Source organism: Streptopelia decaocto (genome assembly GCF_964273445.1).
Source record: "Streptopelia decaocto genome assembly, chromosome: Z".
Taxonomy (NCBI): Eukaryota; Metazoa; Chordata; class Aves; order Columbiformes; family Columbidae; genus Streptopelia; species Streptopelia decaocto.
In genome coordinates, this window is record NC_138657.1 from 52932059 (window position 1) to 52953280 (window position 21222).

Genomic DNA, 21222 nt, shown 5'->3' on the forward strand with positions numbered 1-21222 from the left:
GTGCTGTCTCCTCGCTTTTACTAAATCACATTTTCCATGACATAGAAGAAAGGTTATTATATTGCTACAAAGGCAAACATAAATTAATATAATGTAGCATGAAACTTCTACTTTAAGTGTCTCTTGACAAAAAGAGGCAAGAAAACTACTTATCTTTGAATATTTACCTGTAAAAGTGTGAAATACCTTAAAAATATATCTTAAAAATATCTTAAGGTCCTTTGAAGCATTCCTATTTAAGGTATTGTACACTTCCTCACCTATTCAATGATGGCAGAAGTGAAAGCAATGCCAAAGCAGACAGTTTTCTTCTTTCTGGCTGAGTGATGTTATCCATCCGATCAACCCACATTTCAATCATGTTACCAAGAACTTGGTCCAACTGCAATGGCAAAAAGAACATTCCTTTTAATTCCTGAGTACTTCAGCTTATTTAGAAAATAATTTTTCTACCAACTGAACAAATTATTTAATCTGGGAAAAACACCACACAGTTATGAATACCAGACACAAGTAGCAAGCCACAGGTACTTTTTAAATTTTCTGTGTCAGTGTTTCTAGGCCATGAAATCCTCTCACTATTAATTGTAACCTGGAAGTTAGAAATGTATTTCATTCATGGGCAGAGCAGTGATTTAGGACACTGAATTACTCAAACAGTTTTCTTATAACGGTCTAATACATATAAAGCGCGTGAACTTTTTCTCTGTTTTACCTTCACTGGCAGCAAATAAAAAGACTCGTCTTTACCTGTTTGAAAACTATATTATACCCAAGGATAGGAAAACTACTAGATTTCCCTTAAAGATATAGTACAATACTTGTAGCAAAGAACCTCAGTAACCTCATCAGTGAAAGCAGAGCACACTGATCCTGATACTCGAGATAATCCTCACCAGAGAATGACTAGAACATTATTCTTGGTGCAGGACCCATCAAGACAGCACAAGGAAAGAAACTCTTACTCTGCAATGCCATGCAAACTGAAGAGGTTTATATGGTTTATTGTGGGATGCAATGGGAAGATAATTTAGCAACTGTATAAAACTTTTTATGAGGTGTGTTAAGGTGGTTGTGGGAATATGTAAAACTTGTTACAGGATGTGCAGGGTTAGGACCAAAAGAGGGGAAAGAGCCTCTTTCCAAGGCAGACCGGAGAGGAGCAAGCATGGAAAACAGATGGAAAAGTTCTCTTGGGTCAAAAGAATACAGGTCTTCCACATGCAATCCAGCTGAAGTATCAAGACAAAATCCTTACCTCTTGAGCCAATTCACATGCCATCTGGCTCAAAAGTACTGAAAAAAAACTTGCATTTTGTAGTAGAACTCTACCCATGATCCCCAGATAAGTGGACATAACCACTGGATATCTCTGAAAGAAAAGTAAATCAAAGCAAAAGGGGGCTCAGTTTAATTACAGAAAAATACTTAACATACAGCGTGCAGATCCATGGAAAACACTTGCATGCATCCTTTATATATTGTATTAAATTAGAATTAAATTTGAAATTACACATTTAAAAGCCTCTAAGACCACAAGACTGAGTGAGTAATCATTCATTACTAGAGTTTGTTGATTCTTACAACAGGAAAACTATGTCAATCTCAGTCATTTTCCTCCAAACAGTCAAGACAACCATGCAAGGTAATTTTACTTTAAAAACTTGCATCGTAAGGAATAAACAGTATATTGTACCATTAAAAATTACTTTGAGGTTTTACTATGGTTTAAAAATACTTTTCACAGTTTTTGTAACACTATGAAGTGCTCAGTATTTTTGAAGTTGTTATTTATTTTACTGAGACAAACAATAATACATTAGCCAATAACTGATTTGCAAGTGTCCCAACATTAACTTGATACATTAATAACCCCATTGTTTGTTATCTTTTGTTATTACTGTTAATTTTAAAAGAAGCTACAAATTTATTTGTATTGAATCCAGCATCTAGCCATATAACAGTAAGTTTTTTGTAGAATTACCTACTTGACAAACAAAATGCCAATATTTACCTGAAAATGATAACCCAGGCTAATACCTTTTTGAATAGGGAACAATTAATTTATTAAAGTCTTAAATCAGAACACATTTTAATAATCCACTCTCCATTTTTGTGTCATCTTAAACTCCAAACTGCTCAAACAAACTGGCTTTTACTGTGTTCTATAGGGCAAAAAGTACATCACTAAGTAATATTATTTAGCTTAATCTTGGAAATATCTTAGTTAATAATAATGGGAAACAAATACCAAGATCTGAAAAAAAGCAAAGATTTTGATCAGAAGCCAAAAGCATAGAGAATTCCACACACTGATTCTGCTGTTTAAAGTATTTTTTTCTCCTGCTAGTACTGCAAGGTTCAACATAATTAAAGCATATTGGTTTTTACTCCTTCTTATCCAACATGGAAATTTGTTGAAGGTAGAAAAGAGGGAGAACTTAATATATCTAAGCAAGCAAAATGCTAAAGCCTGTTCTATCTCACACAAAGCATTCTTGCATCCTTCAGCTCCTCATGTCAATTAGGCAATATGCCAATTAGAAAAAGAACATCAAGTCAACCTTCTCTTTGTCTGATTTGTTTCCCTCTGGTCCAGGTACACTTAAAAAGGAGTAGTACAAGTGTCTTTAAAAAAACAGCAAAAAACTCCAACAACTTCAAAGAATCTGAGTGTAGAGTCATAGCAACTTTTCAGTGTTAAGAGTGAAGTAAGAATAGAGTAACATTTTATTAAAATGAACACTAGATGACGAAATAAGTGATGGATATGTTGCTTCGACTCTTGCTCTACTATGTTACTTTTACAGACTTCTCAAGTAGCTGTCACGGATCTGTCAGGTGCTCTTAAAGTAACAGAAAATGCAACACCAGTATGGTAAAACTGGACCAGATAACTGAAGGTACTTTCCTGTTCTAAAGGAAAAGCAGATAATAGTTAAAGAGTAACCCTTACCTCCCCATCTATAATTCCCCTGAATATTGATGGCAGAAGCGGTTGAAAAACTTGAGGACCCAAAACAGGGTTTACTTTCAGGGCATTTTCCACAACCTTAAGAACAAAAGCAAATTAGACAATTAGTAAAGTACATTTAAAAATCTTTACTGAAGCTTTAAAACTACATCTACTAGTCTATATATAAAGTCCTGGTAGAATGATTACCATTAAATACCAACAAACCCCAGGACTGCTAGATGTATATTCTATCGAAGTATTCTGCAAACCTGATCTGCATAACAGAGCTGATGAAAACCAACATGCCAAGTGAAACCCACCTAGCCAAGCACCTGCTCATAAGCCTCCCCATGGCCCTGGAAAAGCTGGTGAGGTGGGTTGGAAGGAAGGACCTTGACAAGGCTCCAGGAAAAGCAGCTTCATGAGGTGGGCTGGCAGTGAGGAGTGCCAGCTGTTTAAGGCTCTTTTCTATACTTTTGTCCTGTCACTGAAGAACCATTAATTAGGATGTACGATCTCTTTGCAAGTGATCAAATAATCACAAGTGCTCTCACATATGCTGTTCTCGATACCCTGCTCTGGTTCCCAGTTTTTACATTCTTTACCCTTTACTTCTCAGCTCTTTCTCGCCCACCATGAGCTGTTCCCTGAAGTATAATTTTTTCCTCTCTTCTTCAGGCTTTCTTCTCCCCAGCTGTTCGGGCTCTCCTCTTGTATCAATACAGAGAGGGGAAGAGGCTGTGAGAATAATGGGCTGATATCTGCTCCTATGGGTAAGTCAAGATAGAGACCACGCATTGATACACTAACGTGTATAAAGCATATAAAGGTACCTCCTTAAACAGTCTTCTCAGTCTCTGGCTACTTGCAGCTCAGAGGGACTTCCTCAAGTAACTGCTCTTCTGTGCTCTTGTCCAGTTTCCCCTAAATCTCTTTCCTTTTGAACCTTGTTCTTACTAGCTTCATTTAACGCCCACTATTTCTTGCCTTGAGAGATGTTAAGCAGTTGACCCCTTTCAATGCCTCTCAATTTTGTAGACCTTTAACATACTGTTAAATGGAGGTGAACATAAGTTTTGCCCCACTCATCTCTTTCATATGCTGGAAGTTTTGTCCAAATCATTTGTTCCTTGTACAGTATTTTCAAATCTTTTATTGTCTGTCTCGGATAATTAGAAAACCAAGTCACATTAAGCCTCAGAAATCTTGCAATAAATAGTCTTGTCAGTTCAAATTAGTGTTTTTCAACTTTATCTGTTTATTTACTCTTCTAATGTCTATTTTAAATCCAGCCAAAGCTGTTTGTAGGAAAATAGTTCAGAGAACACTCCTGGATACTTCTGCTCCTGATATTTACCTTAGGGGTTTTTGTTAAAGAAGTCAGCATAGTGACACCTAACAAAACATTTTCCTTTTTGTAAAAATACATGGATTAAATTTCAATTATCCTTCTGGGAGCAGGAAGGCATACTAGGAATGTGTTCAAAGAATACTGGACAAACCTTGTGGCTAATGCAAGGCAACACTGGGAGCCAAGTTGATAAATGGTACTATATTAGCGCAACATTCCATTTTAGAGATCTAATTAAAAGGTGCTGCATCAAATGTTTGTCCAACTACAGACTCTAAATAATACTAACGAGGAATTGACATTTTAAACTCTAGAACTAGAGTCTTTAAGCTCCTCACAGCCAGAACTACAAATGGAGAGGACTATCAGTTTCTGCTGTTTTCCTGTCCTGGGGTTCTGCAAGCAGCTCTGCAACCCACCAAGGAGGTAGGTGCAATCTAGGTTCTTGCCTCCCTTGCATTTATAATGAACTGAATTCAAGTCCAAGATTTTACAAGCAACATATAGTTCCCAGTTAGTGCAGCCACTGGAAATGTAAGTAGTAATACATGAGTATTACTACTCAACTACCAGTGCATACTCCATTTCCTGAAATTCTTCAAAAGGCACATTTAAAGTATCATGGCAAACATTTCAAAAGCTATGAATTTCATAACATTTCTTTCATAGTAGCATTTGAAGTTTGTGCAAAAATACTTTTCTTTGTACTCTGAAAAAACACTAGCAATTCTATTGAAGCAGTTGTTGCCATTGCAATAGCAACTTATGCCAAAAGCAAAGACTTTGAACAGTACGTCAAGGTACAAATTCAAGTACGCTACACAAAGGAATGTGATAGAGCGGACATACATCCAACACGCAAAGATTGGAAAAGCTTGACTACAGACCTTTTAGGTTCTAGCAGTCATACAGAAATGGAGAAAAAAAAAGTGAATCTAGATCATTCAGTGCTTATTCAATCCTAAAAATCATCCAAATGTTTTTTATAATAATACACGTGTACACAGAATTATTACTTAACCCTTATCTTGTCAGTTTTTCAGATATGCAGTTACAAAAAGGAAACTGTATGATTATTTTTCTTATTGGCATTGAATACTGAAAGGAAAACTAATATGAAAAAAAATTCTAAATGTAATACTACTGTTGCTGTTCTGTGCTGGCAAAGCGATCAATTCTCGTTGATAAGGCACAGACAAAACTCAGATTAAGAAGGCTAGATACGGTAATTAAATAATTACCTTTGCATATTTGATTAGAAACAGTCTAGATTAACTTAATTATTAAAAAACTTAATTATAAAAAAAGTATGACTTTTTACTTTAGAGTTGAACACCTTCTTAATGTTGCATATTTCATCCGAATAATGAAAGATATGTTTTCTCAAATCTGAACCAAGCCAAAAACTGAATTAGGACAAATCTTCAAACTTATTGATTTTGCTCTTTTATTTTGTAATTAGAAGTGTAAGCATCTTTTATGTTACACTGTGGTACTCTTCTCCATTCTAGAATTCAATTAGAAATACACAACTTTGATTAGTTTTCCACAGCTTTCATGAGTCCACTGATAGCCAAAGATTAAATCAAGTTACTTTGACCCAAACACAATCTTGTTTTGCAACTCAGTGCTCTCAAGATTTTCTGTACATTAGAGTGTCATCTTTGCAATGCAGTGATTAGTCACCTGGCTGTTTAAGTGAGCTGTTGCAAGGCTGCAGAACAAACTATTTTCATGAGGTTCCAAGTTCTCACTAACCTCCTTTCTCTAGTAATCTAGAAAATACTGAGATGGGAAAGATATCAGGGAGTCTTAATTTAAATCCATCTATACAAAGAGCACTCAAACTAGCTTAGAACTCACTTACCTAAGTACAACACCTCAAAATCACATGAGGTAATGAAGGCATTGCAGAGAGGGTATAGGAACAGTGTGTTAGGGGATTATTTTTTAGGGTGCTCTATTTAGGGCTATACTAACGTTCTCTTGGGAAAAGTAGTATTTCTAAAAAGTGTGTATACACTCTCCATACACACACACACAAACTTTAAATATTCAGTTTCAAATACCACTGACTCCAATGTCAATGTGTGCTAAATAAGCTGTTTTCTTCTACATGTTCTACATTCATCATACTTGAAAATATTACTCTAACCTGATAAAGCACTACCAGGAATAACAGCTTTACAGATCTGAATACCCAGATATTATTTTTATTACACTCTACCTTTAAAACTTGAACTTGACCTTCAGTAGTTATGTCCTTCAAAAGTTCACAAAATGACCGGCATAAGTCAGTAGCATAAGTCTGAAATTAATTTAAAAAGGCAAGCATGTTTTATAACTATGTATACATTCCAAAATTCAACACATAAAGGATTACATATTGTCCAAAGACCTAACTTCATAGTTGCTAAAATGCTTGTATTTCCTGAACCAAGTAAAATCTAATCTAAGCATTTTTAAAACATTACAGGTTTTTTAAACAATCAATCTCAATGGATTTTCTAATGAAGAAAGTTTGAGAACAAGGCATAATATCTCTAGCTAATTTCTTGCTAGAATTTATTATCATAATTTTCATCTCGTTGGATATTCAGAGTAATTATAACTAGTCTCCATAGGACCTTTTCAGGTACCAAAATACTAAATCAATCCACAAAACATTCATTCTAAATAATAATCTTTCTCAAATCTTATTTGAGTGTCCACTATGTGCCATAAAGAGCTAGCATTAGAACAATATCCGTGTATACACATAAATGACTAAGAGGATAAATGTTTGTCTGTACATTGTCTTCCAACATGAGAAAAAAAGATAGTTTGCCAGTAGGGAGCTAAGGTTCCAATATGACTCTTTATGTAACAGTAACATACCTGTAAAAATGCAGATGACGATAAGAATATATAAGCATTAATGATTTTAAAGCAATTTTTGAGGTTTTCTGAACTCATGTCTAGAAAAAAAAAAATCACAATTCAGAATGTCATCACCAAACTGAAGTACAACTAAAATGATTCACACTGATCTTGTGTATAGTCACAATCAAATCAAGTCTCACAGGACCTGGTCCACAAAGGCAATTAATACAAAGCAAAAACTACAAGACAATAACTTTTATCTATACCACCTTAAACACAGCCAAATCAACTACTTCTATGTAAATGGTTATAAATATTTTCAACAGTCCTTTTGGGTCTGAGTTAGCAAAGCTGCACTGTATTTATTTGCATACACTGTTCCATTCTCACATAGGTTTGTCCCCTATTATTGTATATTAATACCTCTAACAAGTAACATTTATGCAAGACTTAAAAATGCTATAATGTAGGGTAAGTAGATAATAAATATTAAAGATAGGAAAGTCAAACAATAAAAACCTGCTCTTCATTTTCTAAGTTAGAGTTCTGCAAGCCCTCTTGGTTCTTGTAGCCACTGCAGCATTGCTTAATATATGAACAACACAAACAGTAGAAAAAAATAAATCAGAAATTTTAGTAGTAAAAGACTTACCAAGAAGGGCAGGCATGTTCTGAAATATCCTCAGGAGGTCAGGTGTAAGACATGGACTATTCTCCAGAGTCACTAACCTGAGAACAGATTAAGTGAAATGTTTTACATGATCTAGGGATAACACTAAGCAATTATTTTGACAGATGTAAAACAGTGTAACTTCTATTAACGTCCTCTATGATCCTTAAATAATGCGTAACAAGTGTCCTATTAGTCCTTAAAACACATCCATCACTATAGGCATGGATTTTGCTATGGTAGGAAAAGAAAGAAAAACATGCCACTGTCTTTTTTAAAAGACAATTTAACCTCCCTAATACAGCACTGAGAATGTCAAAGTACTGAAATGGGGAACTCAGAGAAGGTGGGTAAACAGAAATATTCGCAGTGTAAGGACAACATGTGTAGTACTCTACATCTCAAAGGAGCAGCTGTGGTAGCAATCAGTTCAAACCTCTACTTTTAACTACATACTCAGTATTGTTTGCATACATTGATAATCTTGAGGTTTGAAAACAGTAGCTACAAATTAAATTAATACTTAAAGCCACAGCAACACATTCCAGTTTGTTCCTAGACATTAGGTGTGGGATTACCGTATTTAAATAACGTTTATGATCATGTAAAGTATCTTAGCTGTTCCCCTGCTCTTGGCTCAGGAAGCCATCCCAGCTATCTCTGCCAGCTCCATCCTGGTTCCACTGATGCTCTAGGACACCTTAAAGTATCATATTTACATTATTCTGCATAGGCATCAGAATAACAATTTCACGATCAGTCTTATGAAGAAGATATGAAAGTTCTGACCTGATACATTAAAAAGGCCCCTATCTTAAATTTTGTCAAGATCTTGTACTTTGACTTGCTCCCCCACCACCAATATCTTTATAAATTTCAGTTTTGCTGAATACAACAGATCATTCGTAGGTTAAGCATCTGCAATTAAAATGTCCATCTACAATTTTTCAAAGAAATCCCTTGCTATTTTCATGACAAACTCAATATATTCCCATTCTGCAAAAATCAGATGTGCTGAACTCAGTCCAGGTTAACTTTCCTTCTCCTAGAGTGTCAGCTGCACCAGAAACAATTGAATTAGCCACATGGTAAATTAATCACAGCACCACTTTTTGGTTTATGTTTCGTCACCAAATAGCTTGAGATCTGAAAGATAACTTCTGCATCTTATCCCTGTAAACTTGCCATCTCTTCCAGCAACCAGCCTGGAGATTCACTGAGTTATTTGTTTCCAAAGTCAAGCAGGTCAAATTGTTGGTTTAGCATTCACATTATAGTGAGTCTACAGTTTTTGTCTTGCTGTTCATTGCCACAACAGAACTATATCTCTCTATCACTGCCAGAAAATGGATTATCTACTCAGCTATTTTTAATTATGTTTCTGTTATTAATTTCCTAACCTCACCTCTTCAGAGCAAGGGTATGATACAGATAATGTCAAGTAACAAAAACATATACATTTTTAATACGCCAAAGATTTGTAAAAGATTTTTTTTTTTCTCTGGGGATAAAAAAATTAAATTTTAAAAATTAGAAATTGATAAAAAACATTCTCACCACAACTCTAAACCATCTTCCAGAAGATAGACATGTGGAGGTTGAGAAACATCTGTACTTAGCTGAATAACTGGAAGTAGAAAAGGATAGAGATTTTTGCTGTCTGCTCCCAGGCCCTATAAAAATAAACCCAATAAAATACTTGAAAAAACCCTCAAATCAAGCATTTGAAGAACAGCACATAAAAGAGTTCTGATGGTGTTCTATTTGCATACTGTAAATATGCATTCAAGAAATCAAAGGTTGAACTTGCATCTAAATGGTCCAACAACAATATATAGACTGATACTCCTGAGCTTTCTCTCAACATGTCTTGAGAAAACTGCATGTTTTTTAATAAAAGTAGTTTCCTTTTTTTTTTTTTCGTGTTGATCTAGAAGAAAAAATTATAAACAATACCCATTACTAAAAATATTAATTGTTTATTGTCTTTTTGGGAAAAGTCACAGCTCTAACAAATACTAAATAACTAAATGCCAAATAAAATGTTCTAAAAATCAAGAAAACAATTACTCTTTGGACCTTATCACTTACTACACCTTTGACATATTCTGAGATTCAGGAGGAGGGTTTCTTTTCATTGCTACACAAAGATTCACAAACTGATGACAGTGATTTATTTTTTAAGTTATCCATGAGTCATACACAAAGATGTCTTCCAAAGAATGCACAGTAAAAATCTTTTTCAACAATAATTTCATAAGAACAGCTTATTAAAAGAGATGGGTTAAGATAACTATTGTCATAACTAATCATAAATTAAAAATAATCCTAAAAAGAATGGAATTCTTAAATCTGTAACTACTTAATGTTTTGTAATATTACTACTTAAGAGAACTGAGGCTAGCTGAATGCTGCTGTTGCACAGCTATTCTTTTCAGAAACTGTTAAGTTAAAAATTATTTGGTGTTTCTCAGTTAAGGCTTCTTTGTGGAATTATTCATTTAAACATACTTGTCGTAGATGAAAAAGAAACTTGCAGAAATTTGCTTAATTTTTTTGGGTCCACCTATACTTTTTGCCATAGTCCATATTAAAGAAGTGCTTAATACCATGGATTCTGCAAGCAGTATAACTGTGCATGGTTTTATTTGTCAATCTTTTCTCAGGAATGTATTACAACTTATTTGAATTTTTACTGCCAACAGCACAGATATTTCTACATATTTCAAGTTTAAGGATTATTTAGTTATACCAAGAGTTTTTCTTTCACTGATAAGAAATTCAGGTAATTTTAACTATTATCTCTGGATAAAGCAAGCAGCTAAAAATTTCTAAAGGAGTTCAAAATTGTCTGCAACAGTATTACAGTAAACCTCTAGAGGAATTAGAGAACATATTGTACATGTATAGAAAAACAGGGAGGAGAGGCAAGTAACCATTAAGAATCAAAACTACCCAAACAGATCATCTTAAGTGCCATCATGCAGCACATACAGGACAAGCAGGTGATCAAGCCCGGTCAGCAAGGGTTTATGAAAGGCAGGTCTTGCTTGATCAACCTGATCTCTTTCTATGACAAGGTGACCTGCTTTCTAAGGGTGAGGGAAAGGCTGTGGATGTTGTGTACTTAGACTTTACTAAAGTTTTTGACACCGTATCCCACAGCATTCTCCTGGAGAAATTGCAGCTCATGGGCTGGATAGGTGGATTCTGCAATGGATAAATAATTGGCGGGATGGCTGGGCCCAAAGAGTTGTGGTGAACGGAGCCAAATCCAGTTGGAGACCAGTCATGAGTGGTGTTCCCCAGGGTTCAGTATTGGGGCCAGTTCTGTTTAATCTCTTTATCAATGATTTGGGTGAGGGGATTGAATGCACCCTTAATAGGTTTGCTGATGATACCAAGTTGGGTGGGAGCACTGATCTGCTGGAGGGTGGGAAGGCCATACAGAGGGATCTGGACCAGCTGAATGGTTGGGCTGAGGCCAATTGTATGAGGTTTAACAAGGCCAAGTGCCGGGTCCTGCACTTAGGTCACAGCAACTCCAGGCAGCGCTACAGGCTTGGGCAAGAGTGGCTGGAAAGCTGCCTGGCAGAGAGGGATCTGGAGGTGTTGATGGACAGCCAGCTGAACATGAGCCAGCGTGTGCCCAGGTGGCCAAAAAGGCCAAGAGCATCCTGGCTTGTATCAGGAATAGTGTGGCCAGCATGACTAGGAGAGTGATGGGCCACTGTACTCAGCACTGGTGAGGCTGCATCTTGAATCCTGTGTTTAGTTTTGGCCCTTCAATACAAGAAAGACTTTGAGGTGGTGGGGAGAGTGCAGAGAAGGGCAGTGAGGCTGTTGGGAGGTCTGGAGCACAAGTCTTATGAGGAGCAGCTGAGGGAACTGGGGCTGTTTATCCTGGAGAAAAGGAGGCTGAGAGGAGACCTTATCGCTGTCTACAACTACCTGAAGGGAGGTTTTAGCATGGGGGGTGTTGGTCTGTTCTCCCAAGTAACAAGTGATAAGTCAAGAGGATATGGCCACAAGTTGTGCCCAGGGAAGGTTCAGATCGGACATGAGGAAAATTTCTTCACAGAAAGGGTTGTCAGGTATTGGAACAGGCTGCCCAGGAAAGTGGTTGAGTCACAATCCATGGAGGTGTTGAAAAGATATGTAGATCTGACACTTAGGGACTTAGTTCAGTGGAGGATTTTGCAGTGTTAGGTTTACAGTTGGACTCAATGCCCTTAAAGGTCTTTTCAAGACTCTATGATTCTAAAAGGTCAAAACTCATTTATCTGAATACAGATCATCAGCAACTTCCATTTAGATACAAGGTTAGTCAACATAGCAATTAATGTTATATGGCAAAATCTGGGACCAAAAGTTATCTACATTCCTTTAGTTTTGAGAACAGTTAAGATACTAAGTGAACTAAACAAACTTAGCTGAATGAACAACCTAATGAGACCTAATGTTGATAAATGCAAGCAATATATCATAGAAAGGAAAAGTTTGCTACACCACACAAATAAAAAAAAATAAAATCTACAGAAAAACAATGGTCTGAGAATCACTGTGTTCACCGTACTACTGTCACTTACTTCACTTATGAGCCACAGTCACAAACAAAGGTAAGGCATTAAAATAGTTCTGACCATTCTGTTTTAAAATGGACATTAGAAAGAGGAGATACTACAGTATAGCTAAAACATCCATAATGAGCATGGATAAATTCTCAAAAGGAAAAAAAAAATATATCAAAGAGACTGAAATACAAATAACGGGATGTGATACAAATCAATTATGTAACAAAGCAAGTGGTTCAGAGTTGATATTTTCTCTGTTTTATATAATAGATGTACAGGGCACAAGAGAACGTCATAAAGTTAAGAAGTTTAATATGGGATGAAATAAAGTATTTTTTCCACACACTGTGAAAAAATGTTGCAAAAATAATTGCAAAGGGACATATAGGTATCAGAGGTTAGCAGTGGAAAGGTAATGGTAAAAATTGTAACAATAACAGTTATGATTTAAACATGTGATGCTAATCTGAATCAAAATGAAAACTGCAAGAACAGGTAAAGGGAAACTTCTTGTGGTAGCCCATATCTTGGCCTGTGATTTAAAAGTGGCTCATGTTTACAGAAAGTTTGACATCAAAACAGAAATTTCACATCTCTGGAGCTGAATTGAAAGTAATGGGGAAACGTGCCTACACAGCAGAACCAAGTCAGAACTGTATATAACAATTGTAAGAAGAGATCAAGATTCCTAATGCTGGATGTGAAACAAAGGGAGCTAGAACAAGCTCTTTCACATAAGGTCACTAAAGGAGATTTAATTCCAAGATTACAAAATCAGAACCCTCCACAAACACAAGCAGATCTGCCTAAAGAACTGCTTTTACCATACCAGCCCCTGAAAACAAAACAGTTTAGTGCTTAACATTAGCCACGCTTATCTTCACTATCAGAGAACGACGTTTTTATTATAAGACTGAGAAATACTTAGAAATGGCCTACAAAACCAAAATATACCTTGATTTTACCTCTATATAGACACATAAACACAGAACACATGTAGGCATGTCTGAGAAAGAACTCTAAGAAATACTGACAACATTTATTGGATTCTGACCCCTTACCTGGACAAGATGGATGAGGGTGGTTAAAATCGCACATCGTAGCATATTGTGCTCCTCACTCTGTTTCCAAAGGAGTGGTAAATACTGAATCAAACAGTCTACATATGGTCGTATCTGAAGTTCAGAACACAAAATTAACTTCTTAATGTGTGAAACAAGGCCATTAATTTATCCCAAGCATAATTTCTGAAATATTTAAGACCTGCTTTTGCCACAGTAAAAATAAAGATTTTGCTTTGATTTACTCCTCTTTCCTCTTCCTAAAACACCATTTTCCACACTCTGTGACTGAAGTCACTTCTGACTGCACAGTGGTTTGAGAAGAACATTATTACCTATAGTAAAATTTGTGCATGGCAATGAGGCTTAGGTAGAAAACAGAACACAAACAATACTTTATTTGATAGCCATAGATATTTTCATATTAATATATGCTTCACTTAGACAGGAGTCTTTAAGATCACCAGAAACAGTCCCATGAAAAAAAAGAATAATGCTGAATAACCTCTGAAGTTACCCATGCTTTGAGCAGGGGTTGGACCACATAACGTCCAGAAGTTCATCCCAACCTAATTTTTTTCTGTGATGCTCTACAATAATGAAAGGTTAAGCTGTTTGTCTTCAAAATTATTTAATTAGGAATTAACCTAAACAGACTTAAACATTCTTTCTCAAATTGTTTTTTCTGTTTCTTCTCTAGTTGATCTAAAATTCAGGGAAATCTGCTGTTGTGTTGACTTTTCTTACAGCAGACAATTAGGAAAGCTACATTTGGCTCTCAGACAGGATTACTTGTGGAAAGAGGAGATAAAACCACGCATTATTTCTGTCCTTAATAAAGCAATGCTGAAAAAAAACCTGACACAATATCAATCAACAGTTCATTTTAGAATTCTGCAAAAGCATCTTCAATTTCTTTACATTCTAGCTGAAGAATAACACTAAGAAGAAAGCACTAAAAATATATGTGAACTTCAAACTCTTCATGCAGTTAGGAGAGTGCTGTATAGGCAATTGTAACCCCTATCAGTGAAGATAAGATTACAAATTTAACTGCAGAGTCCCTGCGAGTGTGAAGCATTTTGACCCCCAAAATGTCTCTTAATATGTAAGATTTAATAAAACACTAGTTTAGATATGAGACAATTAGATTTGAAAGTGAAAATTAAAAAAAGAAAACTGAAAGAAATGCATTAAGATAAGCAGTAAAAGTCTTCCTGTACTCTAAAAGATGAGTCGAAACAAAAAAATATACGGTAAATAAAGAAAAGCAGTAACTGAGCAAGAACATGTTACAAAAAAGATAAATGAGAACTGGAAAAGGACAAGAGAACCAAGGAATGCAAATAATGCAAGCATTGACCATAACAATAACTAGTCTATTAATCAATTATATTTTTCACTATTTTTGTGTAAAGCAAAAAGTCATCCTCTGTATTTGAAGTACAAAGTTAGCACTGAAGTCTGTAAAAAAAAATACCTGCATATTCACTCTTTCAATCACACAAGACAGAACGTGAAGTACATGCATTTTGGTGTCACACTGTGTTACTTCCTGAAGCAGCTGAAAGAGCAGTGTAAACATGGGTTCTAGATACTGAAATAAAAATAAATAAGTAGAGATTAGACCATTAAAAATACAACTGGTGACATGAATTGGTGATTTTTGCATACTCCTACCACTCTAAGACATCTGTGAACTTTGAAAGACAATTGCCAAGTATGCAAAATGTTACTTTTTCATTGGGAAAAAGGCACACTAGCCAATCACACTAACACACCGTCTAAACCAAGACAAAAATATTTAGAGAGACTCTTTAATAAAACTATTCAAATGTTATTCAGTTTGAACATAAGCCATTCTCATGTTTGGGCAAGTATAAACATAACTTCACAGATAAAACATTATAAAGCTGAAGGGCATCTCTCCAGAAGGAGCACTTTGTTAGGGTCAAAGCAAAGGTACGCTCTTCCAGCTTTTGGGTCACAGATGAAATTTAGATACTGAACAGTGTAGATGCACTCTGCATTTTTGTTTTGTTCATTCACAAGAGAGCTGTAATTAACAAAGAAGTCATAATCAAATGAGAAGAAAAAAGCACCTGCTAAGTTTCAGTGATCAAAATAAGTGTTGTATGTTTAGCTTAACATTTCATTGTTTACTTAATGACAATAGTAACGACCACTGTAAAGAACGCAAATGTAGGAGACCAAGACAGTTTATGTTTTTAAGGTGCTATTTTAATCACACACTTATATTTAATATTTTTGTGAAACAGTAGGTTGAAAAGTACTGTGTGAAACAGGCATACTGGAAAGTCACGTTGGTGAGCAGACTTGTTGAAGACAGAATTCATATTGTCATAGCATGAAGAAATTTAGCGTCTGGTAAAATATATATATATGCAGAGAGAATTAGAGTACTACACACAATGCTAGGAAGTTGTAATAGTCATAATAGCAACTCGTTTTGAATTGCCTGTCTGTGTATTGTACATCACCAACCTTAGCAGCAACAGTATGAGTCTTTACATGTTTTGGCCTATGAAAACTGAAAAAAAAACCAAAAACCACACACACACACTAATTACTAAATACTGTGGTTTCAAATGAAACTGGACATTTTTTCCTTCTTTCCTCTATAGATCTATCTACTCATCAGAATATGTTCATATAAATGGTCTTACCGGTAGGAACTGGTCAGTTCTGAACTCAAAGTCATCTACAGGTAAATAACCATTAAGAAAAAATAATACAGACTGTAGAGGGATACAAGACTCAAATAAGCAAATATTCCATGGATATTACCAAATTCTTCATGTTACAATTTTTGTGTAAGTTTAAAGTTGTTTATTTTCCAGTAACTCTGAACTGAGAGCTAATCAAACGTCTTTGTCCATAAAAGGATATCTAACTTCAGTGTCGTAGCTGTCTCAATACGGACCTGAAAGAAGAAAAGTCAAGATGTACCACACATATGTCCAGTAAGCCTGTTGTTTATCAATATAATATCTGACAATATCAAAGCAGTTGCTGTTTTGGCAATTGAATCATTCTGTGTGTTCTGTCACCCTCTAAGAAATGTAGTTAGTTCAACACAAACATTTCAGTATCCTTTACAGTTTATTTGGCATTGCTAAAGTGGTACCACCTGGAGAAATTTCTCAGATAAAACCTTCATGAAGGTCAAGAAAGAATTAAACAAGAAAGTAGCCTGTGATAAAAACTCTTGCAACAGAGAAGGAGTTTAACTTGGGATTATCTCATGGTTTGCTGTCACTCATAAAGCACAGATTCAAATATAGTCAAGAAGCTGGCATGTTCTTCCCTGGTAGATGTTCAGATGCTCCAAAAGTGTCAACCAAAACCAGTCAAGAGATCGACACAGAAACACATCCTGCTCTGCTAAAGCTGTCTGGAATCACTGAAAAAACTGCTATGACTCCCATAACAGAGTAGCTCTATCAGTTGGCTGCTAAGTCTGTTTAAAAATTTTAAAAAGTAAAAATAAAAAGAAAGAAAGAAACAATCACAAAATCAGCTTCTCAATTCAACCTCGCCTGCTGGTCTACTGAAATCATAGCTTAAAACCACAGAGTTGTACTCAACCAGCTTAGCAACAAACACTATTCTGTTAGCACATAACTATTGTTGATGCTAAAATAGTACTGTATACTGCAGGGACTAGTCACAGAATAACCCTGTTTGATCTACACAAACTGTTCATTTGTTTATAAATTATTTCTCTCCAGACCCTTCACAACTTCTTCTTACAAAAAAAACAGACTGTCACTATTGTCATTCATTTTCCCACTGATGTAATCACCTAGTGATTATCTTAAGGGCTTGTTTTATGTCTTTGACCTTATTGTTCAACATCTCAACAACTAAATACCCCCACAGCTTCCCAACAGATTCTCTCTTGCAAAACAGCAGACTGCAAGGTGTGAAGTTCTCAATCAAATTTACATAAGGTATGGTATTTCTGTCTCAGCTGTGTTTACAGAACATCACTCATTTATACTTACCACTAAGTCCTGGTCTTGAAGCAAGTTACGAATTGCCTCATATAACATAGGTCTCAAGTCTGATTTGAATTTTACAGAAATCCACTGCCCAATCAGCCAAATTACTCTTCGCCGTATTGGTTTATATCTTTAAAAGTGGGGGAAAAAAAAAATATATTCATTAACTCATCATATTTGCCATTATAGAACACTTTGACGAAAAAGAAAACTAAGAATCACAAGGAAAACATTATTCCCCAATAGAAGATGTAGTTTGTCAAGACCAATATTAGAACTTTAATGAAGAATTTTTTTCATCAAAATTCTGTAGGAAACACCAACTTAGTCAGAAAAAGGTAACTTTCATCTTAAATGACTGAATCTTGAAGATCCCAGTAGAGATACAGTTTATTCTGCACATAGCACACCGATAAACTAAACTAAAAATAAATCTTAGATTTATTACCGCCACCATGGAGTCTACTGTGATCACCATACTTTCCAGCAATTTCATTGATATTTCTTTTACGCTAAATATTTTAGGTCTAATACAACTTAAAAATGCAAACTTAAGTACTGCATTACAGCAACTGCAACAGTATTTTGTGTCATCAGTCTAAGACTATTCTCAGAAAGAACTGACATCACCTAATCTTGCACCACTACTGCAATAAAGGTACAAAACAAACAGCTTTCAAGTCAATACAAAGAAGAACCAGAACGGCAACGAGGTGGATTACCTAACATAATGATTAAGAAAAGCATTCCATAGAGCTGCTGTTTTTCTCCACTGATTATAAAAGCTGATGGGCAAAAGCAGCTCAAATTTAAATGTTTAACTTGCAGACATATAAAATTAGGCAAGATGAACCCCATCCATGGAATTTCAAGTAAATTATTTTGCTTTGTTATCCTAAATGTATTTTTCATTTTATGAACTTCTGCCATGTAAGCCATTAAGACAGCACTTTAAACTGAAGCTATCAAGGCTTCTTTATATTTAATAAATGTGATATATTAAACATTCCGATAACCATGAGATAGTTAACAAAGCACAACTTCAGTGAACGTGAAAGTTGTGGAAGTTGCATGTATACAGCAGTTCATCAGAATGTAACATAAAGTTAATGAGGAATAACAATTCAGTTTTGCTTGAGATTTATTGAGTCGCAGTGAAGCATGAACAAGCCATGCTGAAACACGACTTACACAATATGTTGCCTTACTAACCTGTCCTTCTATTTATTCCAGAAGCTGTGAAGATACAACTTCTATGCTTAGAAAGCTCGTGCCCGATACATAATCTTGCAAAAATCAGAATATTAAAAAAGAGGTTTGTTTTGAGATTGGCGTTGGATAGTTTTCAAACAACTATCACATAAAGAAAAGTTTTAAATTACACGACATAAGTCTCCTGATACAAAGGATTTTCAACTCTGGTGACATCTGTTGTACAATTCATACATCCTACATGTATCTTTATAATTCTTTCTCCCTGGTAGAGAAAAAGATAGTGTGCTTTTGGGTTGTTGGTTTTGTTTGTTTGTTTGGTTTTTGGGGGGGTAGTGCTTGGTTTTTGGTGTTATTGTTTGTTCATAGGTGCTAATTTTTGAGGTCCTACATTTTCTACATTCACTCCTGGGAAAAGCTCACCTCTTAGAACATCATTAGCTTTTACAGTAAGAGCATATACTAAGTATAAGCAGATGGAGCCTGCTGGACATAAAGATTTCATAGGAAAAATGACCATATTCCAAAATAAGGCAGCAATAGTCATAGGACAGTAGCTTTACGTGGTCTGTACAACATTCAGACATTCAAGTCCAAAGTATCTCACTTGATACCAAAGTATTAAGTGTGACATTGATACTCTCTCTCAGCAGGAAAAGTTGTTTTAAGATTGAATTATTGTGAGAGATTGTATTCAGTAAAGTATTTTCATATTATGGAAAAGTTTCTCCTTACTCCATACAAAACCAGATACCATGGCAAGTGATAAATTTTGCAATGCAATGTTTCTAAATATCTTTAAGAATATTTTTTCATTAATCCTATATTTCTCCTACTGCTATGGCCACAGCTGACAGTCTCACTATCAATGGACAATGAAACATTCAAAGAAAACAAAACACAGCAAACTCTACAGTCACTGCTGACAAGGCATAGGCTTGTGCTCCCAGACATGAACCAATTTGTGAACAAGTATGCTAATCACCATGGGACATTCTTCAGGACAGCAGATCATGCCTTCCAATTTGCTTTATCTCAACGGCATATATATTCCTGAAGCTGTTGTTAAAGCAGCACTCCAATCAAACTACTACCACAGTCTCCCTTATTGCCATGGTGGTCTCCAGCGCTGCTGACAGTAGAAGCAGCTGAAGCAAATAAAGCTTCAAACTTTCAGATGACTCCTACTGCAAGCTTCTGTCCCCACAGGAATTTCATCCTGAGATATCAAAAATGCCAACCAAATGGTTAGATCAAGTGTCTTCCCTACTGTAAACACAACCATATCAATTGTAGAAGACTTTTCTCAGTTTTACTTAATGCTATATGGGTGGATGGTATAAAAATGCCGAAGCTACAAATACTGTGGCAGTTTTATTCAGAAATCAATGCTGAGGAGGTACAACAAAAAAAAGGATCAATCATATATACAAGATCTCTCATTTTTTCGTGCTCTTCTGTCATTTAACCTGTTAGAGTACTTGGCCACTGGTAAAAGCAAGATGAAGTTGAGATCATGCAAAAAAAAAAACCAAAAACCAACGTAATGAGAAAAAAGTAAACAACTGTAGCACTTATTCTGTGACTCTGAAGTAAGGTTAGATATCCAAAAGTAGAGAATTCATTTTTAAGAAGTATATTATAAGGCAAAGAAGCATTTCAGTATTTTTAAGTGCACCAGGATCTTCCATTCTACCTTAAATTGAACTGTATTTGTAAAAAAAGTGTCTATAATTGGCATTTGGAAAAGATGGCCATTATGGAAAATCATTTACAATTTATAGTAGCTCCTAAGGGTACTAGCAAACAAATTTGTATATATTACAGTTAACAATTATGTGTGGTAAGATTAATAGCAAATATAAAGAAAAGAAATAGTAAAATTCTTCAAATTTCAAAATGGCAATTCTGCCATTGACTCATAGGAAAAACAGGAAATACTTATTCAGAGCCAAAGGATGACTGAGAACTCATCAGATAAGGACAAGCACATACAATAGCAGTTACTGTCCTTCCCCTGAGGAAGCGTGACAGTTTCAGGAACAGGGAGGAACACTCTTCTAGGCACTTGTAGACATGGACTGAGATGCCAAAAGCATCTTTCAAAATATCCTATGACATCCACTAACCAAAACAAAGGTTTTCATGTGAAGGCCATCCAAGTGAAGGGAACCTTGGTGAGAAAGGAAACCCCAGCAGATGGGCCATGTAATACTTTTGATGTAGAACCAGCCTGTAATCATTCACACTTTACAACACAACACAAATCCTCACTTCCTCACTTCATTGCTGGCAAAATCTACAGAAGAGCACTACAGAGGGCATGTATTGAAACTAGCAGAGAAGAACAAATCACTGTTTTGGCTGAGCTACAGTTTTACAGAGATTTCCACAGACTGCAGTCAGCCTTTGCTGCCTGAAGGCCTCTGGGGTCTCAGAAGGCCTACATATCTCTATTTAAGTGAGCAAAGGTGGCTGTCCTGAGAAAGATTAGTCAACTCAAATACTTGC

The 21222-nt window shown here is 35.6% G+C and overlaps 1 protein-coding gene across 1 annotated transcript in view; it reads right to left on the reverse strand.

Moving 5' to 3' along the window:
* The window catches only part of IPO11 (importin 11), an 84968-nt gene that overhangs the window by 30712 nt on the left and 33034 nt on the right, over positions 1-21222 (reverse strand). Inside the window, exons 18-29 of the mRNA XM_082075779.1 lie at positions 17503-17629; positions 16385-16418; positions 16162-16202; positions 14955-15071; positions 13475-13588; positions 9397-9512; positions 7822-7898; positions 7185-7264; positions 6535-6615; positions 2957-3052; positions 1259-1372; positions 261-382 (exon numbers count right to left, since the gene is read on the reverse strand). Coding sequence (XP_081931905.1) covers positions 261-382; positions 1259-1372; positions 2957-3052; positions 6535-6615; positions 7185-7264; positions 7822-7898; positions 9397-9512; positions 13475-13588; positions 14955-15071; positions 16162-16202; positions 16385-16418; positions 17503-17629 — 1119 coding nt within the window. The remainder of the gene's footprint in view (positions 1-260; positions 383-1258; positions 1373-2956; positions 3053-6534; positions 6616-7184; positions 7265-7821; positions 7899-9396; positions 9513-13474; positions 13589-14954; positions 15072-16161; positions 16203-16384; positions 16419-17502; positions 17630-21222) is intronic.